At 38.2% G+C, this 27,415-nt stretch overlaps 2 protein-coding genes across 3 annotated transcripts in view; one reads left to right on the top strand and one right to left on the bottom strand.

The window, feature by feature from the left end:
- LOC112052135 (pre-piRNA 3'-exonuclease trimmer) overlaps positions 1–26,405 on the top strand; it is a 494,504-nt gene extending 468,099 nt beyond the window's left edge. For both annotated transcript variants that reach the window (XM_052881443.1, XM_052881444.1), the window contains exons 2-13: positions 11,772–11,848; positions 11,921–12,056; positions 13,085–13,319; positions 13,909–14,060; positions 14,762–14,897; positions 15,842–16,170; positions 16,873–17,000; positions 17,439–17,581; positions 19,333–19,419; positions 23,938–24,026; positions 25,076–25,174; positions 26,215–26,405. In XM_052881443.1, the coding sequence (XP_052737403.1) occupies positions 11,929–12,056; positions 13,085–13,319; positions 13,909–14,060; positions 14,762–14,897; positions 15,842–16,170; positions 16,873–17,000; positions 17,439–17,581; positions 19,333–19,419; positions 23,938–24,026; positions 25,076–25,174; positions 26,215–26,278 (1,590 nt within the window). In that variant the 5' untranslated portion in view covers positions 11,772–11,848; positions 11,921–11,928 and the 3' untranslated portion in view covers positions 26,279–26,405. The remainder of the gene's footprint in view (positions 1–11,771; positions 11,849–11,920; positions 12,057–13,084; positions 13,320–13,908; positions 14,061–14,761; positions 14,898–15,841; positions 16,171–16,872; positions 17,001–17,438; positions 17,582–19,332; positions 19,420–23,937; positions 24,027–25,075; positions 25,175–26,214) is intronic.
- On the bottom strand, positions 3,822–8,897 carry LOC112051791 (uncharacterized). The gene is made up of 3 exons (XM_052881445.1): positions 8,630–8,897; positions 6,523–6,622; positions 3,822–5,669 (listed from the first exon to the last, which is right to left on the bottom strand). The coding sequence occupies exons 1-3, from the start codon at positions 8,769–8,771 to the stop codon at positions 4,571–4,573; spliced, it is 1,341 nt and encodes a 446-aa protein (XP_052737405.1). The 5' UTR covers positions 8,772–8,897; the 3' UTR covers positions 3,822–4,570.
- Positions 26,406–27,415: the final 1,010 nt, after the last annotated feature.

Raw genomic sequence — 27,415 nt, forward strand, 5'->3', positions numbered from 1 at the left:
CCACGAGCCAATTCAATTTTGAACAATCTCCTTTCGAAGCTGCCAATGAAAAAAAAAACTAAAAGGGAATGTTTGCGTCATAAGAGGAAATCGGTAATTCTCATAATTACTTTATAACTACAGCCACAGAAAACATATGTATACAGCCTTGATTGTTGTTGTTCAAATTAATTATCAACTCTGCGACTCGCTTGATGTCGTCAGTCCACCTGGTGGGGGGTCGGCCAACACTGCGCTTACTAGTGCGGGGTCGCCATTCCAGCACTTTGGGACCCCAACGTCCATCGGCTCTTCGCACTATGTGCCCCGCCCATTGCCACTTCAGCTTCGCAACTCGTTGAGCTATGTCGGTGACTTTGGTTCTTCTGCGGATCTCCTCATTTCTGATTCGATCACGCAGAGATACTCCTAACATAGCTCGTTCCATCGCCCGCTGTGTGACTCTGAGCCTTCTTATGAGGCCCATAGTTAGCGACCAAGTCTCGGAACCATAGGTCATCACTGGCAACACGCACTGTTCGAAGACTTTTGTCTTCAGGCACTGAGGAATTTCGGACGAAAAGATGTCGCGAAGTTTCCCGAATGCAGCCCAGCCGAGTTGGATTCGACGGTTCACCTCTTTCTCGAAATTGGACCTACCTAACTGGATCATATGTCCTAGGTATATGTATTCGTCTACAATTTCGAGTGCAGCGTTCTCAACTATAACTGGGTGGAGCGATACATGAGCATTACACATTATTTTTGTTTTGCCCATGTTCATTTTCAGGCCCACCTGTTGAGAAACGCTACTGAGGTCATTGAGCATGGTACTAAGGTCATCCAGAGTCTGTGCCATGATGACTACATCATCCGCGAACCGCAGTTGAGTGATGTACTCGCCATTGATGTTGATGCCAAGTCCGCCCCAGTCCAGAAGCTTAAAGACGTCTTCCAATGCGGCGGTAAATAGCTTCGGAGAGATCACATCTCCCTGACGCACTCCTCGCTGCAACTGGATTGGCCTCGTAGTCTGATCCTGAATACGGACTGACATAGTGGCGTTTTCGTACAAGCACTTCAACGCTTGGATATACCTGTAATCAATTCGGCATCTCTGCAATGACCTTAGCACAGCCCAGGTTTCCACCGAATCGAAGGCTTTCTCATAGTCCACAAACGCTAAGCAAAGTGGCTGGTTATACTCGTGAGTCTTCTGTATAACCTGCCGCAGCGTATGGATGTGGTCTATGGTGCTAAAGCCTTTTCGGAAACCGGCTTGTTCGGGAGGCTGGAAGTCGTCAAACCTATTAGCGAGACGATTCGTAATGACTCTCGAGAACAATTTGTAAACATGGCTTAGCAGCGAGATGGGTCTGTAATTCTTCAGCAAGGTGTTGTCACCTTTTTTGAAGAACAGAACCACCACGCTCCTATGCCACGCCTCAGGCGTCGTGCCCTCGTGAATGACGGAATTGAACAATCGCTGAAGGACTTTAAGTATCGGTTTTCCACCCGCTTTCAGGAGTTCTGCTGTGATTCCGTCCTCACCTGGCGCCTTATTGTTCTTCAGTTGTTTGAGAGCCACACTAATCTCGTATAGGCTGACGTCCGGGATATCTTCGGTATAGTGTCGGGTCAACTTGGCTCTGGGGTCTTTAGCCAAGTTGTCAACAGGCTGCTGAGTAGTCATGTATAGCTGTCCATAGAACTTCTCGACTTCACTTAATAACTCGGGCATGGAAGAAATAAGATTACCGTGCTCGGTCTTCAAACGCGTCAGCTGCCTCTGTCCAATAGACAGATCTCTGGCGAAAACTTTCGAGCCGCGATTGTTTTCAATCGCATTTTTAATACGCTCGGTATTGAAGTTTCGCAAGTCGCTGGTTTGCGACTTAGAGATCTGTCTACTGATTTGTCGGTATTTTGACGCATCTGCTGAAGACTGCAATCTCATTTCTTGCCTCTCTTCCATGAGTTTAAGTGTATGGTCTGAGAACTTTTTGGTTCTTTTCGTACGGTGGGTCTTATAGAACTTAGACCCAACGGAATGGACAGTTTCCACGAACCTGTTGTTCAGATCGTCCACAGTTTCGCAATTTGCTAGGCAATCAAAGCGGTTCTGCAGTTCTAGTTGAAAGGACTCGGGGTTTTGGATATGGGCACGAGTAGGTCGGAGCGTAGACTTCACCAGTCGATACCGTTCCAGCTGAACGTTGATATTCAACGTGCCTCTAACCATTCGGTGATCGCTACCGGTTTTCACCCTATGGATCACAGAAACATCGTTGAATATTTGCCGTTTGGTAGACAAGATGAAGTCAATCTCATTTTTCGTGGAACCATCGGGGCTCATCCAGGTCCATTTCCTGCGTGGTGGCTTCTTGAAGAAGGAGTTCATCATAAAGAGGCCCTCCTTCTCCATGAAGTCAGCCAACATTTGGCCCCTATCGTTCCGTTGCCCATACCCAAATCGTCCCACTTTCAACTCTGAACCGCTACGTTCGCCCAGCTTTGCGTTAAAATCCCCCATCACAACATTGTAATAAGAGTTTGAGGCATGTATGGCTTTAGAAATATCCTCATACAATACCTCTACCTCCTCGTCGGGATGTGTCGAGGTCGGTGCGTAAACCTGTATAACCTTCAACGAATACCGTTTGGTAATTCGGAGGACCAGGAACGCTACCCTGCTCGACACACTCTCGACTTTTACAACATTGTTCACGAGGGACTTGTGAACGATAAATCCGACACCACCCTGGGACTGTTGGTCGCCCTCCCGGTAGTAGAGCATGTTGCCGGATTCAAGGATTATCGAGCCCTCCCCCTCTCTTCGGACTTCAGACAATCCTATGACATCCCAGTGCAACTTGCTCATAACTTCTTCCAGCTCGATGACCTTTTCGTCGGACCTCAAAGTGCGTGCGTTGTATGTTGCCAGGTCTAGTCGTCGGGGTTGGCAGCGGAATCTCTGCCGGAGATTCTTAACACCCCTTGCCCCGCCGTTACCGTAACCGCTGCCAGAGCCAGGAATAGCGGGGCTGCCGGGGACTAGGGGCTGTGTTATATTTGTTCGGTCCATACAAAGTTTTGCCCGATACTGACCACGCTGGGCATGCGGGTTGGTCAGCGCAGTGCTAGATTATTCGCGCCGATGTCGCTGCTGCCCGACACCGGCCTGAGGCATTTCTTAATCTAGCCTGAGATTTCTTAATCTAGCCTTTCATTATGTATGTTGAGTATAAGTAAATAAAAATACAAGCTCGACCTTGGCAAGATTTCTGTGATTACAGAGTAGAAAAACCGGTTCAAGATCAGAGGTAAATCAACTCAGCACGTTAAATGGGATTACCGCAAAAAATTATTTGCATAATGTTACTTATTTATATAAATTAATTAAAATTTAACAACGAAATAATGTGGTTTTTATTTTAATGAACGCTTGTATTGTTAATTAAAAATATACCGAAAGGTGAATTACTGGAGATTGAATTACATATGAATATTTTGGCAGACTTTAAAAGCGATTAGTTTTTCAGATGTACCTACTTTTATAACTTGATTATTTATATATACTAATAACTAATAACTACAACTGCCGAGTGGTGCAGTGGGTAGTGCTCTGCCTTTTGCATAAATGCCGTGGGTTCGATTCCCACAACCAGAAAATATATGTGTGATAAACATGTTGTGTGCTATATTCGTCCGCTATTTTAGTAGTCTTAACCCAAGCTACGCTTACTTAGGGACTGAAGTCCGGCTGCTCAGAGATTGCGTTTCTGACAGGTAGTGATCGAATGGGCGATGTTACATGAGACAGAGAGAAAAAAAACGAGATAATTGTAAATAATTATGTTTGTCCCATTCGCACGACCTGTCAGAAACGCAATCTTCTGAGCGGCCGGACTCTGGATCTGGTGATGTGAGTCCAAGTATATTCATTTATTTGAAATTTTAAATAATACCTTTTATCTATATGTATATATAAAACACAACGCCGCATCTGTCTGTCTAGTGTCTATTTGCGATCTACTAAAAAATTAATGGAATGGATTTTCATGCGGTTTGCACCGCACGGTTATTTTCAGGGAAAGTATGTATTTTTTGTTTACTTTGTTTTGAACATTGTATGCAATGCAGATGTTTTTGAAGCTCTTTTACTAAAGAAATCTATCTTTTGTTAGAAGTACAAGTAAATTAGTACCTACAACACACCAAGCTATTGGAGAGTTGAGCTATAGACTTAAATTAAGCATATTGTTTTGGTTTTAAAGGTGTTTAAGTTCGCTAATGGTTATATTGAAGTATTTTAGTACCTACTTGACGATAATAAACTTTAAAAAGCCAATTATTAATTGTTAAGTTGTACATACTTGTTGTGTAGTTTGTGTATTTGTTAGTTTTAGCGGCACCTAATTAACACGTTCGTTATATGATAATTAGCTTTAAAGAAAGCAATACTGTTATGCGTTTCATTTTCCTAACTCAAATAACTGTCATTATAAAACCAACTAACGTAATAAAAGTTAAAACAATGGTTTCGTATTTAAGATTACATACGGTTTGTTAGTTGTTATACGGTTACTTTCTATGATGTACATGTATAATTATACTCACCGACACGTTTCGCTGAAATCTGTCTGGTGGAATAATTAAACGGCACGTATATTATGTCTTCAGTCACTGTTGCAAGTTCTAGAGGAAGCTTCTCGGATGCATGCACCTCATTCAAACACAGTACATTATTCGTCGCACACTTTTCACTGTACACTGTTGTAAACTCACGTTTTACTGTCTCATTATCATCCTCGTCCTTAATTAATACATTGTCTCTACTTTTGTAAACCAATTCAGCTTCCCCCACCAGATCTTCTTGACAAGTTTTTTCAGCGACAACTCTGATCTTATACACACCGATCGATCTTTTAGCATCTAAAATAAAATCGGCACGTTCCCCACGAGCCAATTCAATAGATCTGACAGCCTCTGTTTCTATTCTATGCCCGTCTAACGTAACTAGGTCAAGTGCATGTTGATCAACGGAGAAAACTACGGGACAACTTTTAAAACCACCGCCGTATGCCAAGCGGAATCGATACTTCTTCCCGTATTCTACAGTGAACTTTGATAAAGGTGCGTCAGAAGATTCCGGAGTATTCCCCTTGCCGTTTATTAGCAAAGATTCTGCGTTGGGGATTTTAGAAGTGACACCAGCGAGTGGTCCCATGGAATGACCCCACTCTGCTATGAAAATAGTGTGGTGAGTTGCGTCGATATCGTAAAGTTTCCTCAGAGGGTCCAATCTAGGCGATTGGCGTACGATGAACGCACCAGATAGCCCGTCGGCAGCGTCCGCGGCGGAATGTGCGTGATACATATGCGTCCCAACAGCGGACGCACGGAATTTGTACTGGAAGGTCGTGTACGCGGGCTGTGGACACTGGGTAAGCATTGGTGCTCCGTCCATGAAAGGAGTTTCCTTTTGTGGTTGACCTCGCCAGTGTATGGACAATGCGTGAGCGGGTGCACGGTGAACCACGTCCACTACCAGGATGTCGTTGTGGCAGACGTGGAGAGCGGGGGCGGGGAGCTCTCTGTTGGCGGAAAGCACCCCCCGCTCTCGACCGTCCGCTGTGATGCACATGGGTGGGCAGTCTTTGCCGTCCTCAGCGCAAGTGTTACATGACCTGTAACAAGACACGTTGTTACCAAAATTGTTGCGTGTTTTTTTTAATTACCTACGCATTATCATGTTTTTAAGAGCGTGTTGACGACACGCTCTTACAATAAATGGTCATATAGCGAAAGCTTCGAGTGCTTGCTTGAGCACTTGAAAGCCTCATAAGCAGAGGAGCAGATTTTTTAATACATTTTTAATATTAAAATTTTTTATATCATTGGGCAAGTGCAAGTTAGACTCGAGGGTTCCGCATGTAGGATCATTATAAATAATTCAGAAATCGAATAGCACCGTTTTTTTGAGCTTTCTCCGTAATAACTTACCCATTTATACACTTTTTTTAAGATTTAAGTACAAATATTACAAGTTTTAAGATTTTTTCTTGTAGTAGTGGTCTATATCGATGTTACTCGAAAATTTCATAGTTCTAGGTCAACGGGAAGCATCCTATGTTTTGATTCCCTTGAGACTGTGGAAATATGCGTTTTAGCTAAATAAATCGCCGTATCTTTTCATGGGACTGTAGACCTGAGTATTTAACTTTCAACTAGATAACTCTCCACACATTCCTGAAATAAATAGTCTTGACAGCCAGACAGACGGAAAACCAAGTATATAATTATAACTGTAAGACAACACGACAAGACAAATTATAGGGGCTCCGTTTTTTTCCTATTGAAGTACAGAACCCTAAAAAATTAAAAAATGTGTAAATAAATAGATGACAGTAAGTACATAATAATGATAATAAAATAAATAAATAAAAATAAAATAAAAAAATATTTTTTTTTATTTTTATTTTATTTATTTTAGTAAGTACATAATAATGATAATAATACACTATGTTGTTGATTACTCACTTGCTGTAAGTCTTGTATACTTCAATGACAAGTTTGACGCGGCAAATCATGGGCCAGTCCAGTTCGTGACATTCTCGATCACAGTTTTCAAAGTATTCCTCTGCAATATAAAAAACACAATTAGTAAAATACTAATGGAATGACTTCGTCCGCGTGGAATTAAATTTTTCACAAATCCCGCGAGACCCATGGATTCCGGTGTGAAAGCCAAATTAAATTTCAGACAAATCGGTTCAGTAGTTGCGCCGTTAAAGAGTAATAAACATCCATACAAACTTTCGTTTATAATATTAGTAGGATTACTTAATAAAATAGGGAAAATATAAACATTTTCAGTAGTGACGTGAAAACGGCTCCTTGAAATGAGTCGATATGTTTTTTTACACATTTACACGATGCCACAGAATATACATACGAGGTATGATAATTTTATACTATAGATCGGTTACGTCCCTACAAAATCCAAGCAAAAAGTGATCCGAATAATAGGCTACAAAACTGAGCGACACATGCCCAATTTTGTCTTTAATTCTATTATTTATTTATGTATTTTGTATTTATTATAGTTTTAACACTTCCTGAAGACACAACTCGACATTGTAGACGATCCTATTTAGGTAATAATTGTTTAAATGACGTTCGTTGTTGACCACAACTAAAATTGAGATGTGGAAATTTCTTCTTTTGAGCGCCTCTTTTTTACTCTTTTTTACACCTAGTAACACATCTAACAGTATTTAACATCATTGCATACGAGTATGCACAAGAAAAAGTTTCCAGAAATTTGTGCATCTTTTTGTCGGGTTAAATCTCTGGAACTGCCGAACCGATTTGAATGGGACTTTCACTAGAACATAGGAGGTCATTGAGCAACATAACATAATGCTATGGTTCCCGCAGAATTCATGAAATACTGTATTACACGCGTACGAATTCGCGAGCTTCCTGTAGTATTTAATAAAAGTTTTATATTATACCATGACATTTCCACTATTAAGGAAAATTTACAACATTTAATGATTGTTAAGTATTTTCAACGCTTTCCGGTTCAGTTCATTCACATTTAGGTTTCCATAAGACGTGAGTAATTGAGCAGTTCAGCAGCCAACATCATTCGATGGCCGGAAATATAAATTAACCGTGCTACCGCACAAAATAAACAAAAAAGTGCATGGATTTATTCACTTTCTTAGACCAAGAAAGTACGTGTTGACTTTGTCTTGTGCAAAAGTGAGCAAAAAATGCCCGATAGTACCTATTACGACTATTCTATACTAGTGAACGCCCGTGACTTCGTCCGTGAGAAAAACCGAAAAAACTTTCATGTCCTTTTTAACCTTACTTTATCTGGAGCTTGAATTTTGGAAAATCCATTTCAATCCATTCATAATTAATTGTTGATTTATCTTTTTAGTAGGAACTTTAGATAATTGTACCTATAATACAGCCTTTCTTGATGAGTACTGTTTGCCAACAAAGAAATTAAAAATGAAGGTAGAAAACGCATATCATTTGATAACTTATTTATTTTAAATCATGTATTGTTTGTTTATAAATAATAAAATATATTAATCAAATTTATTTTCATTAATTTAAGAACAAGCTACATAAAATTATTATTGGTTGTGTAATGACTGAGTGATTTATACCCTCATTTTTAATTTGTTTTTTGGTAAACAGTACTCATCAAGAAAGGCTGGAGTATAAGTAGATAAATTAATAATACCTTGAGTAAAAAGACAGATATTTTGAAATCACAGACAGACATTTCCATTTTTTTATATTTAATAAGTGAATTGATGTGTCGTTAGTTTATCTTTTGCCTCATACTACGAACACGTTTTTTAACTTAGATTTAATTACACATTCTAATTTGAATCATATTAATATGTAAATAAACACGAAGTAAAACTAGTAAAGGGCGCTTTTGAATATTATCAGAAACCATTTTGGTAAAATTAATTTAGTGAAAATGTACCTTAGTGTAAGTTTTATGAACAAAATTTAAAAATAGAATAAGTATAGTAAATGTAGTTTTTTGTATTAGCACAACATTCTATTCAATCGTAGCTTTGTATAGGTATTATAAGAACATAATAATAATTACCTGGCATTGGCGTGTAGTAAACAACAACAACCACACTTGCTATTATAACGGACAACACTAGTATCCTTTGGAAGGACATCAGCATGTAATTTGGCTTCCATATCACATCACTAGTATCCACCATCTTCTCTTTCAATTCCATATTTGAAAATGTAGATGCGAGACCACGCGGACCTCTTTCGTTACAACATTTTATTTTGTTTTTAAACTTCGATTTCGTATGGTCGTTATTTTTAAATGTTAAGAGGCCATACACGACCACGCGAGTTTACCATCAAGTGGCGACTGGAAGAATGGAAACAATTTTGCCGCGTGTTGTAACAAATGCAGCTTCAAGTCGAATTCGGAAGTAAATTGCAGAGTCCAAGATTGAACTGAGAACTCTCTCTCACTGCAGCATTATGTAATATTACATTACGAAACTTCGGACATTAAAATGTCGAACACTAATATTATTTGGAGGCCTACTTTTTGATAACGGAGCCTATTTGACGGTTTAATTAATTTATTCATCCAACATTGATGTCTTAATTGAATTTATAATTGGTAGATGCTTGTATTTTAAAGGTGTGTTTAATTTTAAGTGTGAAATTATTAAAAGGAAGAAAAAGTTTTTTATTACGAATATTTTGTAAAGAAACTAGTTTCTCTTTCTATTATAATTTGTTGGTACCCACACGTCAAGATAAAGATATTTACTATATTTCATTCGATAAGTAGGTATTTTTGCATATACCTACTTACTTACAAAAAGAACCTTTGAACCTGATGAAATTCTTCTATCCTGTGTTTCAATTTAAATTAATTATTATCCACTGAGTTTGCTTTAAAGACGTTTGGATTTTAAATTTGAGGTCACGGCAAAGGTTCAATAGTATTCTAGTTCTACTACTATTCGTTCAGGAATTGCAAAATTTATCCCTAAAGAGTTTTTCAGATATCTTGGCTACCTTGACTTGGATTTTTTTTTTTTGACGGCATCCGTGGCGCAGTGGTATGCGCGGTGGATTTACAAGACGGAGGTCCTGGGTTCGATCCCCGGCTGGGCAGATTAAGATTTTCTTAATTAGTCCAGGTCTGGCTGGTGGGAAGCTTTAGCCGTGACTAGTTACCACCCTACCGACAAAGACGTATCGCCAAGCGATTTAGCGTTCCGGTACGATGCCGTGTAGAAACCGAAAGGGGTGTGGATTTTCATCCTCCTCCTAACAAGTTAGCCCGCTTCCATCTTAGACTGCATCATCACTTACCATCAGGTGAGATTGTAGTCAAGGGCTAACTTGTAAAGAATAAAAAAAAAAAATCCTTTAACACTAGAAAGCTACGTTGTTTATGAGGGTCGTAGGGTATTTTATCCCCGTATTCTCACGTGAACGACTGAATGGTAACTACCCGGGTGAAACCGAGTCGACTCGTCGATAATAAAAAGAACTTATATTGGATGTTACACAATAGAGGGCTTTAGGGTATATCTATAGGTTTTAAGTTATCTCTGAGCAAAATTTTGTCTGGAGTTAGGTACATATAACTGCCTAGCCCGACTTTGTTTTATTTAATTTGAAAGTTATTTAATTTAAAAAATCTAGATAAGTTCTATTGATAAGAAGTAAGTCTACTCTACTTTATTTATTTTACTTTACTTCTTCTACATACAGTTAAATTGAAAAAAATACATATTTTGAATTTCAGAATTTAAAAATTAAAACCTTTGCCATGTTTCTATCTTTAGAATAGGAAAAGAATGTTCAAAACGTAGCCTGGTTTAACATTCTAGCATAATTACACTGTTTCATAATAAAAACGCTAGGGCTACATTATATTGCCATAGAAAGACGTTTCACCACGTCCGTCTTACCGACCAGTGTCCTTGGCCCGCTCTAGATATATGAGTACCTACATATCTACATGAGGCAGCTATGTGTTTATGTAATCGTACGATGTTGCGTGCATGTAAGCTAATTTGCCATCAAAACGACTTTTTTAATCGCTCTCATAATTCTAATATGTTTTTGTTTTAAGACCAACTTGACTTATTGGTACTTAACTATCAAATTTTTTAACGATTAACTTGATAAAATGTCTGAATTTTATTTCAAATTAAAAAAACAACCCTGCATTGCACTAGGTATGTGACTGGGTACTTAATTCAAAACAATATTGTGAAATGGTGATAACAAAAAATCCACTTTAATTAATGCCATTTTACTTCATCAGTTCTTTTTTTCACATTGCCAACTTGGAAAAACCACATTAAAAACAATAAAAAAAATGTGTTTACGATTACGTAATTATTTTAATATCAAAATGTTTAACGTTTTCAAATAAGTACAAATTTTATGACCGTGCTGTTTTAGAGCGCCTGACAAAATTATGGTTTTAATTATTATCGTCGTTCGTAAAACTTCACCGATGACTATTATAAGGCACTTTATTTGTGTAATTTTTTTACATTATTATAGAATAGGTTTCTCTCAGCGTTGCCAGAATTATCTATTTATTATTAATATTATATAGAGGTACAGTTTGCGCAATTTTAGGTGGCAATCTTTGAATTTATTAAACCGATTTCGAAAATTATTTAACAATAGAAAGCCACGGGTCGTTAGTGATTTCGTGAGTGTCCTATCATATCTATAAGAATATTATCATCATCATCATTGACAACCCTAAAACTCGTGCTCACTGTTGAGCACGAGTCTCCTCTCATAATGAGAGGAGTTAGGCCTCAGTCCACCACGCTGTTCCAACGCGGATTGGCAGACTTCACAGACCTAGAGAATTGAGAAAATTCTCAGGTATGCAGCATGTAGGTTTCCTCACTATGTTTTTCCTTTACGTGATATTTAATTTCATAAAATGCACAACTGAGAAGTTGGAAGTGCATGCCCCTGACCGGATTCGAACCTACACCCTCCGAATCGAAGGCAGAGGTTGTCCACTGGGCTATCACGTCTCGTTATCCCATATATTATATCCTGGGTACTTAATTTAAAAAATCATGTGGGAATACTATGATTTTTGGGTGTATCAGTCTGTATCTGACAAAGGCTGAAAAGGGCTAGAGCTCAGAGCCGTAAAACCAATTTGCAAAAATATCTAACAACGACATTCACGACATTGACACATGTCACATACATTCAAGATTGACAAATGACACTTCTGCAACGATCAACTGTCAAATATTTATTTTGACTGATTTTGAATTTTTGAGTTTTTCGGGTACATACATCCATTTATTTATTACTTATTTATCTAAAAAAATCACATTTTATTAAGCCTTTCTAATTTCAGTTACAAAAATGGAGATAACTAGAAAGAACTTCAGCGAACAGTTAGAAAACATAACCAAAAACTTGAAGCGATCATGTTTTGTAGGATTTGATGCCGAATTCACCGCTATATTATCAGGAGACTGCTTTAAACACAGGTAAGATTCTTTTTTTTTTATAGTAGGTAGATACATAAACTCCAAAAAGTTATTATATCTTGTTTAAAAGAAAAAAAGAAAAACGTTTAAAAGTCACGTTATTTTATCAGGATATCACGGATTAGTTTCAAATCAGTCTCAATCATAGCCAAAATCTTACTTCTTAGCCATTTTGTCAGTCCCATAGGCAACACTTTTAGACACAGTAATATATATCATATATGGCAGTGTGTAACTTACACAAGCTTTGTCAGAAAGATCTCAACTTTTCTAGTACTACTATTACAGTATTTATAGATGTACAATTATTACATTGCTATTTATGGGTATAGCCAATTTATTCTGGATGTAGTTGTTAGGTTTACAGCATGCACTTGGCTGGCATGTTGGTGTGTAAACATATATTTAAGGCTCCTTCAGTTTATACACACAGACACACTGTTTCTGTCATTGTAAAACTACATCCAAAGCAAAATAGACTTCCTGAATTGGAATAGATTAATTAATGTTATCATACTTGACTCCCTAGTACTGAATGTTGATTGCTGTATATTCAGATTGATTACACTGATCATGCAAACTTATATTGTAAAGAAGTAAGATTTATTGTTTTGTGTTTAAGTTGAAGTAAGATTTTTGTTGGTTATAAGCTATCATAAAACCTGGCTAAAACTCATTTCGAACATATATGGAGCCTTTCAACATTGTTTCACTTAAGTTTTAGCCATGTTTGATAATAATTTAATATTAATAACATTCACTATAGTTTAAATTCTTTGTTAACCGACTTCAAAAAGAAGGAGGTTCTCAAGTTGACCAGTATGTTTTTTGTTAACAGAAATTACTAGACCTATTATAAAAATTCTTCTACCAATGGGAAGCACATCATCAGTTAGTAGTAGTATACATTTATGTTATGTATATTGTCCCAGTATTGTGACAGGAATGGGAACTATGCAGGTGAAACTGTGGGGCTAAAAGTATCAAATATTTGTGTTAATAATAATTTTAATTTTCCTATATTTCAGATTATTTGACACAAACAAAGAAAGGTACGACCTAATAAAGAATGAAGTTAGCAAAATGATAATGACTCAAGTGGGTTTGACGATGTTCCAATATGACAGAGAACAAGACAGTTATATTGCAGTTGGCTACACATTCCATCTGTGTCCGCAAGTTGTTGCAGATATTGATCAGTCTTTTATTTTCCAAGCATCTACTCTACAGTTTTTGTGTAGACACAATTTTAATTTTAATAAGGTAAGGAAAAAGCTGAAGTGGTAATGGGCTGTCCACATAGTTCAAAGAGCCAATGAACGTGGTCCCAAGGTGCTGGAATGGCAACCCCTCACCGGAAAGCACAGTGTTGGTCAACCCGCCACTAGGTGGACCAATGACATCAAGCAGATTGCAGGGAGCCGCTGAATGCTGGCGGCTCGAGACCGATTTGTTTGGAAGTCCATACAAAAGGCCTATGTCCAGCAGTGGACATCCATCTGCTGATAATGATGATCATGATAATGAAGGAAATCCGCCTGATGATGGAATGCTAAATCGCCTGGCGGTACGTCTTTGTCGATAGGGTGGTAACTAGCCACGGCCGAAGCCTCCCACCAGCCAGACCTGGACCAATTAAGAAAACCTCAATCTGGGATTGAACCCAGGATTTCCGTCTTGTAAATCCACCGCGCATACCACTGCGCCACGGAGGCCGCCAAAACCCTTCAGCCAGAAAAAACAAAAGATTTCAAATCACAACCCTAATAGTATTGCAAAAGCAGTGATAATCACTGGAGGAGGCCTATACCAAAAGGCACACTGTCTCATATGTTTTATTTACATTCCACAGTTTACATATGATGGGCTACCTTATCTAAGTAAAGCGGAAGAGGCATATTTACAACAGCAACTGAAACACAAAACACTGCTCGGTAATCTAATACAAAAACTGACAATTGAAGATGAGAGAGAATTACAGAAGTACTGCTCTGAGGTTTCTAAGTAAGTCGATATACAGTAAGCTTGGTACTGTGGTACCAATATTATTATTGTTAGAAGAACCTTACCTTTAACCCTGCCTCTAGTACCTTTAGAATTTAACTAACAACAAAATATGAAACCTTACAACTTTACATTTAGAATAGTATATACAAACTAGCTGATATCCATGACTCAATACATATAAAATGCTGTTTTTATGTATCAAAACAAATCAAATTTTGGGTTAGAAAGTAGCCTATATTTTGCTCCAAGGTCCAATTTATTTCCAAATTCCATCCAAATTGGTTCACCTGTGAAACTTTCGAATCACATTTAGAATTATTAGTATGTAAAAATGCTTTTTAGACAAATTAATTTAATATAAAGCATAGGAATGAAATTGGATCCTATGCTTTATAATATAAAGCAAATACAAAGTATAAAAGTGTCTATCACTAAAGATCATACATAACAACTACATTATAAGTAACATATGCCACAGCCTATTTTTAACAGGGATAATGTATCAGTCTTCTAAATGCATAGCCTATTCAATGCAAACAAATAAACAAACAATCAAATCTTTCCTCTTTTTTTTTGTAGGGGTAGGATAGAGGTAGTTGAAAGTTTACATCGAGTTTCACGCGGACGAAGTCGCGGGCGTCCGCTAGTATTAGTATAGATTACAGTATTTTTTGCTCAAATATTTATGCCTGTTTCAGATGGCTGATAGATAACGATGAAGAAACAATTTATTTGGATGTGCAGAATCCTCTAATGCGCTACATAGTTCACAGTGAGATACGAAACAGGTTCCCTGATGTGCTTACCACTGATAGCTTAGGTAATAGTAATAAGGTAATTTTGTATACAATTTAGAAATGTTTCAAACAATTGAAGTCTTAGTAATAAAGGTTGGCTCTCCCGGCAGAACCTGCCTTCCGTACTGGTGGTGGTCTTCAAATAGTCACACTTTACAAAAGAGCATGGATTCACCATGCAGTTGCGAGGTCCATACACCCCCGATTCCAACGCCGATTGTAGATCTATATGCCCAAAAAAAAAACCTTTTATGATCCTGATGATGACATAACAACCAATAATGCTTTTCAGTCAATTCAAACACAAGCTACACAGTCTAGTTCCCCAATATCTCACGTCTATCGGACGTGGGCTAAACTCACGATCTCGGGGACCAGACTGTTGCACTCGGACCAAAACACCCTTCCAGAAAGGCCCTCTGAGCCGAGGTCCAAATCTCAGAGGAGATGCCATGAGAGAGCTGTTCCACTCATCTATTTTGCTCCTACCTTCGGGCCCCATCAGGCTATGCTCGCCGAAACGCCACATTGATACCACTGAGGTCGCATTTAAGAGCCTACTTCGCACTAAGAGGCACTTACACAATCGGAAAAAGAAATGTGTGGTCCATCATGAGCTAGTTAGAAAAACGTGTAGGGTTAAGGAGCTCTTTTAAAACTAGTTGACACTCCCCTTCTCCAAATTACAAATATCTTTGTTATTTGTGCATTTATGTCACATTTTATTTAAGAAAGCTAAAAATATATGAACTTTCATCTGACCCGAATACCTTCAGAATGTAACTTAGTGATCATCCCCACAGGCTGGTATTCCTCGCGTACCCACTTCTACAGCTTATATAGTACGACATAAGCACGTATCAGACATTTTAATAATATTATTAAGGATTTTACGTAATAGAGTAAATTAAAGGGTTAGGATTTTTGTAAACTATTTTGTTTTTGGTTGGTATATAAACATTACATTTATTTTCATTTCAGGTTCTTATATACAGAGATAAATATGTAGAAGGCGCCAACAGTGCACCTACGGCCATATTGGAGGAGAACTTAATGAGCTATTTGTTAGGGTTTTCAAAAATAATCAATTTGCTGGCGGCACATCAAAAGCCTATCATCGGCCATAACAATTTTTTGGACCTTGTACTATTACACAACCAGTTTATAGGCCCATTGCCAAATAAATATTGTGTGTTTAAGAAAAATATCAACAATTTATTTCCAATAATTTTTGACACAAAGTACATTTCATTTGAAATGGCAAAAAAGTTGAGTTATGATGAAGTATGGAAATCTAATGCTCTGCAAGAGTAAGTAAATCCAATAACTTTATTATTAAATGTTTTATATATTAAAAAGATGATATGCATGGATGCGTGGATGTTTGTTGGTCTTTCACGCTGAAACTACTGAATCAATTTGGCTTAATTTTGGAAAGGAGATAGATCACAGGTTTCACAAAATATTGATTTTTAAATGTTACATTACCAGTAAGATTTTATTTCAGAAAAAGTCTGTGGTTCCTGCAGGCTAATTCACTATCTTTGACGTTTGCTAGTTGACATATTCAAAAGTAAAAGACCAAAATAGTGAATAGGCTAACTGGGTTTGTGAAAAACTGAATTTTCACACAGGCAAAATAGAGGTTCTCCGGTCATTATCAACCCATACTCGGCTCACTGCTGAGCTCGAGTCTCCTTTTAGAATGAGAGGCCTGAGAGGTGGAGAATAGTCCACCACGCTGGCCCAAAGCGAATTGGCAGACTTCACACACGCAGAGAATTAAGAAAATTCTCTGGTATGCAGGTTTCCTCACGATGTTTTTCCTTTATTCCTTTATTTAATTTCTTAAAATGCACACAACTGAAAAGTTGGAGGTGCAAGCCCCGCACCGGATTCGAACCAACACACTCTGGAAACGGAGGCAGAGGTCATATCGCGGCTTTTTTTTTGTCGTCCACTAGTTATGTAGTATTTACCAAGCTTTAATTAGTTTTTTTTCTTTTTTACAGTCTATATGAATTTTTCTCTGAAGGCAAATGTAGAAAGTTACAAAAAGGAGTTAATTTCATAAAGTTAAGCACTCCGTTTGACGTCAAACAGTCGTATCACGAAGCTGGATGGGATTCATATTGCTCAGGTTGGTATCAATTATACTATGCCCACGTGGAAACCTTTGGACCTGATTAAATAATTCCGACATTTCCAAAAAAGTATTGTCATTTTAACTCAACCTTGGAAAATTATATACCTTCCTTATTACTCACTATTTTGATGAAAATCCATTTAGTAATATTCAAGTTTATCGCGAAAGAGATAGGCAGACAGACGCGACGGAGGACTTTGTTTTATATTTTGATATATTTATTTTATATTAGATTAGCGTCTTCTTCATAATATGGACCAACATTCTCTTTTATCTTTATAGGGTATAGTATAGTTTACTGTAAACAAACTATTGTCAAGACACGTAAAGCTGTCAATCCTCCATCTATTGGCGGTTTAAATTTGTTTCTGAGTCAATGTCCAGGATTCGAGAGTCCATTGGCTAATAATGATGGTATTTCTGTGTTATCAGGGTACTGTTTCATCCGGATGGGCCACTGGGCGGCGTGCGAGAACAGGGGCAAGTACCGGCTGGTGGGGCCCAGCGAGAAGCTCGGCGCGCTGGCCCCCTACTGCAACAAGGTCAACGTCATACGCGGCGCCGTGCCCTTTATGGTAAGACTTTCAGTAGTAGTTTGTGAGAACAGAGGCAAGTACCGGCTGGTGGGGCCCAGCGAGAAGCTCGGCGCGCTGGCCCCCTACTGCAACAAGGTCGACGTCATACGCGGCGCCGTGCCCTTTATGGTAAGACTTTCAGTAGTAGTTTGTGAGAACAGAGGCAAGTACCGGCTGGTGGGGCCCAGCGAGAAGCTCGGCGCGCTGGCCCCCTACTGCAACAAGGTCAACGTCATACGCGGCGCCGTGCCCTTTGTGGTGAGACTTACAGTAGCAGTTTGTGAGAACAGAGGCAAGTACCGGCTGGTGGGGCCCAGCGAGAAGTTTGGCGTGCTGGCCCCCTACTGCAACAAGGTCAAACGTCATACGCGGCGCAGTGCCCTTTGTGGTGAGACTTACAGTAGTAGTTTGTGAGAACAGAGGCAAGTACCGGCTGGTGGGGCCCAGCGAGAAGCTCGGCGCGCTGGCCCCCTACTGCAACAAGGTCAACGTCATACGCGGCGCAATGCCCTTTGTTGTTAGACTTAGTGTCAGAGACTATATTGAAGGACTGGTAGCTACCAGTCCTTCAATATAGTCCCTTTAAGTTTGTCGGCTCAGGCTTCTAACATAAGTAAATACGGTAGACAAGTGAAGGTGGAACCATCATGACTTTTGAAATGACTCGTAAGTTTTCAATGTCAAACATAGTTATCGGCAACTTATATGTATACAACTTTATTTGAACCAATCCCCTGACTGGTGGCTTGACGGTATGTCATTGAACATTTTAGTTTATAGAATTCGATCTATGTAACTTTGAACTGTGTATGAAAAAGGAAGGAATGAAAACAAAAGGAAGGGAAACAGCTCACTGAGTTTATTGTGAGATTCTTCACAGAGTTAATCGCGATTGGGTTCTTCTTTTAATTTTAAGACATTAAATTTGCGATGTTTACTACGATCTTGTTGTTCTAAAATACTGGCTAGCGATGCCGTTCGCAACATTTAGATTTTTATTTATTTTTCTATTTTTGTATCACAGACAATGTATCTTTCTAATAGAAAGGATTTTTGGAAACACTCCAATAGTTTTTGATTTTCCCACTCATATTATATATAAACAAACAGATTCACACTCCTCGTGCATAATAATATTCACGTAAAATATATTGAGTATTTGGTACGAAGATATTTTATTTATACAGTTGTAGAGCAGCTAATGCAATATTCTTTAAATATGCACGTTTTATAGCTCCGTATTACTTTATAAATAAGAACTATTGTTACGAGTACTACAATTAGCTACCTAATAATTTGTTTTTTTTAATATTTTTCACTAATAATAAATTAAGCCGAAATATCCGAAAAAATAAGAATTGGTCACCCACCCAATTTTTTTTTGGGATACCCTGGATACCCACTTTTGGGATACCCTGTATAAACTAAGTGGTTTGTCAATCGTCTAGAAAAAGCTAGATATTCTAGGAATGGATTTTAAGTACGTGTTTTCAGTTCAACCCCAGAACTCTTCTGGGGTTGAACTGAAAACACTCTGAAGATCTCTCTCTCTGAAGATTAGATGAGCCATTTTCAAATATTTATAACAAAAAAAAATTTGACACAAACGTCGCCACTCTAGCCAAAATATTGCTCAATTTTTTTTATTTATATCTTGTAAGCTTGTCCTATCTATAAATGTTTGTGCAATGTTTATATCTCTGAACGTCGATATCATTAAGATTTGATGTCAAAATAAAGTTCTATTTCAGAATCTCGTGGACGTCGACCCGCCGCGACATCGGCCCGAATTGCTTCACATAAAGTCTACGAAGGAACGAATAATTAACGTTGGGAAGGTAATTATCAGCTTTCGTATCGCTAAAAACACTTTCACACTGGCGTCACTCCAGCGCAGGTCACACTTTCATACTATAGTTTTCAATAGGTTCGATTCCCAGCTGGGATCAATTTTAAAAACAAAATATGTATCATCATCATCATCATCATATTCGGCCTACTGCTGAGCTCGAGTCTCCTCTCAGAATGAGGAGGGGTTAGCCCAATCCACCAAGCTGGCCCAATGCGCTACCTACTTATAGCCTACTGGCGGCAAATTCGTAAATCCGCCACTGGCTGTCACTCAACATCAGGTGAGTAACCTGTCATTGATTAAAAAAATAAAATAAACGGATAATTTACTTGGGAAAAATAACCATGATGAGGTCTCATTTTACTGTCATTGTTTTCGTTATAAACAAACATATAGGACACGCGCTTAGCAATATTCATGCGTACATTACTTAATCCTGATTTCTTATTTGCAAAACGCGAGTTAAAATTCGCGCGGTTTGATTGTTTAATGTATAGTAGCCCTTACGATTTGAATTGAGTTTAGTCGCTGAGATATATTTAGTCGATCTGGGCACTTCGCAGTTTATTTGTGCGTTAAACATTGGCCTTGGAAAGACAAAATTGGCTATATTGTTGCGATGTTATCAACTGGCAAGAATGCAATGTTTGAAAATCTATTTACGGGCCATTTTGTTGGGCTTTTTGCTCGTGAGACATCTGTGCTTAATCCCGGAATATAGTATTGATGAAACTTAGGCAGCGTCGGCAATACAGAAACACATTGTTAAAGTAATTAACTATATCTGTTTTGTTGCTAAGCAACGTTCATACGGTTTCCCTTTATGACTATAAATAATTTAAAAATGCATTTCTGCTATGCTGGCGTTACTTTAGTTGACACACACAAACATTCTTGTTCTGTCACCAAGGAAAACCGTAACAATAAAATGTTATGGTTACGGGTTTCCTTGGTTGTAATTGTAACCATCAATATTCAAATTCAAATTCGTTTCTTTGTAGAGGTTATTTATAAGTACTTTTAAAAAAACTTTAGAGAATCTTCAACTTCTACTTAGTTGTAGAGACTACCACCGATTCGGAAGAACTACGATACTATTATAAAATGACCGACAACGCCGGCGAAGACGAGGTCCCTGATATTTGAAGTCACCCGGACGAGGGTTTTTTTTTTAACTCACGATCTCGGGGCGCCCGCACTTACGCATTCAGGCCAAAACACCCTTCCAGAAGGCCGAAACCGAGGTTCGAGTCTCAGAGTAGATGCCCTTAGAGAGTCATTCCGCCCATTTCCTCTGTTTCTGCCTTCGGGCCCCATCAGGCACTCGCCGAAAACCTCCAGAGACGCCGCTGAGGTCCTATTTAAGGAGCCTGCAGCACTTACATGATTAGGGAAAAACAATCTATATATATAAAAGAAAGTCGTGTTAGTTACTCCACTTATAACTCAAGAACAGCTGAACCGATTTAGCTGAAAATTGGCAGGGAGGTAGTTTAAAGCCAGGAGAAGGACATAGGATACTTTTTACTTTTTTTTTATAATCTTTTTTTTTACGTGTAGGGTAGGGTAGGGGTAGGGTAGAGGTATTGGAAAGTTTACATCGAGTTTCACGCGGACGAAGTCGCGGGCGTCCGCTAGTTATTAATAAACGAGGTGTCCACATCTAGTTACATTTACAGAAACTGAATTCAGTGGAAGCCACTAGAAAAGTTACAAAAAATTTAAATTATACATTTGTTTGCAATTTTAAATTTCGCACTGGCTTCAAAATGAGGTTCAGGTATTTGTTGATGCCTTGGTCAGAACTCTCTGTCATCATCATCATTATCATTATCAACCCATATTCGGCTCACTCTTGGGCGCGAGTCTCCTCTCAGATTTAGAGGGGTTAGGGAACTCTCTGCAATATCAACTAATAAAGCAAAATTCTGATTCTGAGAGTCTGAGTTATTTTTAGTCACATTAAGATTGCTGCTATTTAATTTTCGTTTCCATAGTAAATTGTTGTCGCGTTATATCAGACGAGCATTGCATAAGGAGCTCAAAGAAAGTCTATTTACGTCCATAGTAGACACAGTTGGCCCGCGTCCTACTCTGAGCTAAATTTTATTTAAATTCCCTTCGGAAGACCAAACGGGCATTGTTGTAGCAATCATAGAGTAATGCACTATGGAGTTACATCGCACCCAAATTCATCAACAAAATTATCTGTTGTTTTTTGAAGTAAACTCACTATACTTAACACCAATAAATGTAATTTTTACCCACACTAACATAACTTAAACAAACAAATAATTTAATTTCGTTAGACAGACTATTCTATTACTAGATCAAGTACGTATTCTTTTTAGATGTTGTTTTTATTACAAATTGATATAAATAAGTTAAAATACTCGCAATTGAAACGTTACTTCATCTTAAAGTAGAAGTGTGAATCGTTTTATTCAAACTCAAACCGGCATTTTGGGGAACTCTTTACACGACAAAAACAATTACAATTATGAAACATCGATTCTATAGAGACTTTCTTTATAAACGTGTTAGATCGTTGATCTTATACTTTAAAGAGAGGTAACATCTGGCGAGTCAGGTCCCTATCTAATTCGTCTGTTGCATTATTGCAGACCGGCAGCAGCGTTACATAAAGAGCTCAAAGAAAGTCTATTTACGTCCATAATAAACACAGGCTGCGTCGTATCCTCTGAGCTAAATTTAAAGTCCATAACATCAGTTTAGAAACAGTTATGGTAGTAATAATTGTCACGTTGGCTCGTGGATCGCTCCACCGTTTTCAAACTGGATGTTCTTTGTTATTTTCGAAACTGTGCTATCTTCAAAATATCTTGCCGTTATTCAAATAATGAAATATGATGTCTGACTTTCCTTTGCTCGTATTTGTATTTCTCTATGCCTAAGCTGCATCAAAGATATTTCATGTGAACAGAAAAAGACGTACCTATTGACAACCGATAATGTCGTTCTCTCTTTCGACCCATCGCAATGAAAGACAGCGATGAAAGTTTTCGATTTCGCAGCTATCGGTCGACAATATGCCTCTTTCGTCGCGTGCATCCTAGATCCTATCTAGACCCATTCGTCACATGCCTTGACAAAATTGGCTCTTCTTTTATTGAATTTCTCTCTACTTCACACTATTAGTCGTCATTATTGACCCATATTCGGCTCACTGCTGAGCTTGAGTCTCCTCTCAGAATGAGAGGAGTTAGGCCAATAGTCCACCACGCTGGCCTAACGCGGATTGGCAACACGCAGAGGTCATATCCACGCTCGGATGGCTCTTGGCTCGTATTGTTAGTGTTACATTTTAAACAATGAATTAATTTTATTTCAACAACGACAAATGTCCCCTAAACAAGCCCTATATCCCTTAAAAATGATACTTTCACAACAAAAAAAGGATAGATGTTAAATAGGTCTCTAAAAACTTAAACTCCAAAATGAGACCGCCGAAACGCTTTCGTTTAACGCGCTGACAAATGCTGCAAACATTTTACCCCAATGAAAATACTTTAGAGTCTGTTTTTGGAAGACAATGTATCTGAGAGTACATCGACGACACGCACAGTGTATCAGCACACGAGTGGCTGATACGACTACTGGCAGACGTCCAAACCCGCACACGCAAACTGACCCACACGCACGCACGTAACGCGTGCATACTTCCCCCCGGCTAGTTAAAACAGATTGATAATACCCAAGTGTCACTGAATCTTTATTTTGGCTGCGGTAATTCTTTCCACCACGCCCAGCCGTTTGATTTTTTTTTAATAAATGTAGGAGAACCTATTTTTCATGCCTCTGTCAAGGTTGATTTAAGGTTAGATATAAATACTGTGCCGTGGCAATGTCGTGCGTTACGTCGATTTGGCTTACGGCTGTCGCATGCGCCTGTGTGTATTGCCCCGTGATAGCTAATTAATCTATGGCTATTTGTCTTTTTAATTGTCCATATTTGTAACTAATCTGTTACAGTCGCATTTAGACATCGAATTTGGCAAACATGTCCCGCAGTACAAACGCAGACAACAATACATTTTTCATCGCCTACTACCTATTTAAAACTTTAGGATCCTGAGATACAGGTTTTTTCAAACTTAAATCAAAGTCCTCAGCGCAAATGTAAAGAGACTTATATTAGCAATAAATTTCATTTCATTAAAAGAAAAAAAAACGAGAATCTTGGAAAAAATATGTTCTCCAACTTATGAACTAAATAAACGCTTGTCAATTGAGTTTGTAGGAAAATGTGTGTATGAACATACTTTCTTTCTCTTCTCAATCCTTCTTGCATATTTGCTGTAAAATTTCCTTTGAAAAAATAAATGTCCGACAAGGTTAGCACTTGATTTTTTTTTATATTTTCCACACACTGGCCAATACAGTAATGAATTAGAAACTACACTCGAGTTTTATAACTCGTGTTATGCAACGATGTCGTAATATAGTATTGCTTTTTTAATGTTTTTCTTTATTTGTAACTCAGGTGACGTCGGCGCTCGCAAGTTTCGGCTCCATCGACGTCAAACCCTACGGGAAAAGAACGGCTCTCATAGCGGCCAACTCACAACACACGTAAGCACGACTGACGCAATCTGCAAACGCAATATACGCTATTCAATTTACGCTGGGAATTTGATTGCTTTTTACTTTTATTTAAGTTGCTCTGCCCCTGTAGCCAAGTGGCACGTCGATTCTCTTTCTACGATCGCAAATGCCGAAGTTCTGCGACGCGTCAATCAGAAGCGTGAACTTTTGCAGACCGTCAAGACGAGAAAAGTTGCGTATCTAGGGCACGTGCTATGACACGAGAGATACGAGCTTCTACAGCTCATTTTGATGGGAAAGGTTGCTGGTAGAAAAGGCGATGGTCGCAGGAAGAAGTCTTGGCTGAGAAACATCCGAGAGTGGACCGGGATCGCGAGCGCCGCACAATTATTTCGCCTCGCGAAGGATAGAGACGAGTTCAAGAAACTGACTGCCAACCTTCGCTAGTCGGAGAGGCACCTTAAGAAGAAGATCGCAAATGCTTCCAAAACTAGAAAAATGTATGGGAATGACATTTACTATCGACAGGTTACGTGATCAAGATCTGTCATTTTCATAATTTATTCTACTTTCAAAGCGTTTGCGATCATAGAAAGAGAATTGACGTGCCACTTAGCTACATGGGCTGTACTAACAGAGTAAGTTCCAAGATTTCTATTACACATACTAAGTCTGAGAATCATAGCATAGTCAGAGTCAATGATAGCCCAGTGAATATGACCTCTGCCTCCGATTCCACAGAGCGTAGATTCGAATCCGCTCCGGGGTATGCACCTAAAACTTTTCAGCTATGTGCATTTTAAGAAAATAAATATCATATGTCTCAAACGGTGAGGGAAAAACATCGTGAGGAAACCTGCATACCTGAGAATTTTCTTAATCTAGGTGTGTGAAGTCTGCCAATCCGTATTGGACCAGCGTGGTAGACTGTTGGCCTAACCCCTCTCATTCAGAGAGGAGACTCGAGCTCAGCATTGAGCCGAATATGGTTTGATAATGATGATGAATGAACGATGACCATCTACTAAAAAAAATATAAACCGACTGCTGACTATAACTGCATGTTTGTTTTCTAGGGCTGATAAGATATTGAAACAATTCAAGAACGACGCAGAGTACCGGATAGCCAAGTTTAACGTCATCAGGCATTCCCCGACAGGCAGAATGGCAATTTGGTAAGCATTATAATAAATATTTGGTATGCTTTGACAATGTCCTCCTGAAGGTCCAACTTAGGTCTATAGTGGAATTCCAATTTCTCTTTCTTTAGTCCCAACGCAAAGAAAGTAAGAGCTTTCGGATTCAATTGTTACTGGCCGACATTTGTCTTTCTCTGGCCTCCAGATATGTCGTGGTGCCTTAAGCCTACTTTTTCAGAGAAGCTAATAGCTGACTTTCAGTTGTGTGCATTTTAAGACATTAAATAACACGTGTCTCAAACGGTAAAGGAAAAACATCGTGAGGAAACCTGCATACCAAAGAATTTTCTTAGTTCTCTGCGTGTGTGAAGTCTGCTAATCCGCATTGGGACAGCGTGGTGGATTATTTGGTCTAACCCCTCTCTTTCTGAGAGGATACTCGAGCTTAGCAGTGAGCCAAATACGAGTTGATAATAATGATGACGAAGGGTTAAAAGCACAGTGTCGCCGTCCTCCATCGGCCACAAGTGACTGCAGTTTTTTGTAGCCGCTTCTAGCTTCAAGTGGCTGCGTTTACACTTAGGCTTATAGGAGTGAAAATCCACTCTTACATAAGTGTAATGTTGTAACAAAGGGTGAAAGTAATTGGTGTTCTCCCTGTCACGCTGCCCAAAATCAATCAAAAACAATCAATTAGCTTGCAGAGTTTCATCAACGGACATTTATTTCTTCTATTTTTATGGCCACCATCTCTTAAACCTTATTGTATATTTTTATGTTTTTAAATATTTTAAAAACTGTTCTCAAAAACTAAAGAAATTTGATGGAGTATTTTATATTGGTTATTATTATATTAATTTACGTGATTGTTGTTTGTCTTAAATTTTGAAATACAAAATATGAAAAAAGTTTGAATAATTATGCGGATGTCAAGGAGACGCGTGACTTTTGTTTCTTTTTTATGGGTTTCACTGGCTTCAGGACGCAGTTTGTTCATGCAAAGACTTTCTCTGGTTACTCTGTGCTCGTAATATTTGTAATCTGTATAATTAATAAACTATTGATTTTGTTTGCAGGGGAGGTGCTTTAATAACCGGCAGCCTGCTATTATATTTACTTCATAAAAGAGTTAATAAATAATATTACTTTTGGTGAATATAATAAGTATAGTATCAAAGACGGGTAATAAGCTAATTGTGTTGAAAGACTGCTTTGTGTATAGTAAATTCCTTAAATCATAGTCTTAATAAAGATCGTTGAGAGATAATTTTTACTTTCATTTATTTATTTACTAGTTTATCCTCTTAAAACATTGTAGAAATATCTAGTAATCCTCTACCAGATTCTACCTCTACCTCTATGTCGAATTTATTCCGGATCAGTTAAGCCGTTGTGGCGTCCCTTCATGCCAAACATTTTCAGTTCTTACGAGTACCTACTTTCATCCGAAATTTCCCGTTTTTGTTTTTACTTAAATTTCTGACATCAATAATTAAGTACCTTACTGCCAATAGCATAACGATGCTGATTAGCGACAGAGAACATTGCTGAGGTTACGAAAAGCAAATCTCCACATCTCCCGAAAAGTTATGTACGTCATGGATATTTTTCATGGTCGCATTCCAGACGACCATTGGAGATACAAAACACGCATTAAAACCGCCAATATACTCTTGAATATTGTTTATTTATGACAATGAAACCTTTCAAAATGGTTGCTGATTTATTTACTGGGTGGTAACAGTTCACACAAAGGAATTCTGGTAAACTCTCAAACGTGTTGTGATCCAGTAAACAGATATTATACTGTTGATATAACACTAAAGGCTATTAACGCGAAGTTGTAAACAACGTCTGTTAGATCAGTCACATCGTGTTCTGATGGATCCAGTGATTTATTATGTGTCCCTACGCATCTAGTTGACGTCCTACGTCTTTTCATATTAACGACATGTTTGCAAGCTAGATTATGTACTCTAGTTTTTCCCGGAAGAGCCGGTAATAGTTGAGCATTTGAACTGAGCAAATCGATTGCCTCTTTAAAAACAACTTAACCTTTTAACAGCAAGTGAATATTGCTGAAGGCTGGTTTTATATAAAATCAAAATAAATTATATAAATTCGTTTATTTCCAGTAGGTTTAGTTTACAAGTACTTTTGAAACATCAAGTTAGACTATTTCGGTTCGGTATAATTTTAACGGTTCGGAAAGCAGTGTCTGCTGAGAAGATAACAGTTGCTCTTTTAAATTACTCGTATAGATGTTCTTTTAAATCA

Source organism: Bicyclus anynana, chromosome 5 (assembly GCF_947172395.1).
Source record: "Bicyclus anynana chromosome 5, ilBicAnyn1.1, whole genome shotgun sequence".
Taxonomy (NCBI): Eukaryota; Metazoa; Arthropoda; class Insecta; order Lepidoptera; family Nymphalidae; genus Bicyclus; species Bicyclus anynana.

What these genes read in the sequence shown, in the direction of transcription:
- LOC112051791 (XM_052881445.1), bottom strand. Translation starts at nt 8,771, where the DNA reads ATGGAATTGAAAGAGAAGATGGTGGATACTAGTGATGTGATATGGAAG. An exon ending in TTACTACACGCCAATGCCAG is followed by an intron (nt 6,623 to 8,629) that starts GTAATTATTATT and finishes TTTATATTGCAG; the next exon opens with AGGAATACTTTGAAAACTGT. An exon ending in GTATACAAGACTTACAGCAA is followed by an intron (nt 5,670 to 6,522) that starts GTGAGTAATCAA and finishes GTCTTGTTACAG; the next exon opens with GTCATGTAACACTTGCGCTG.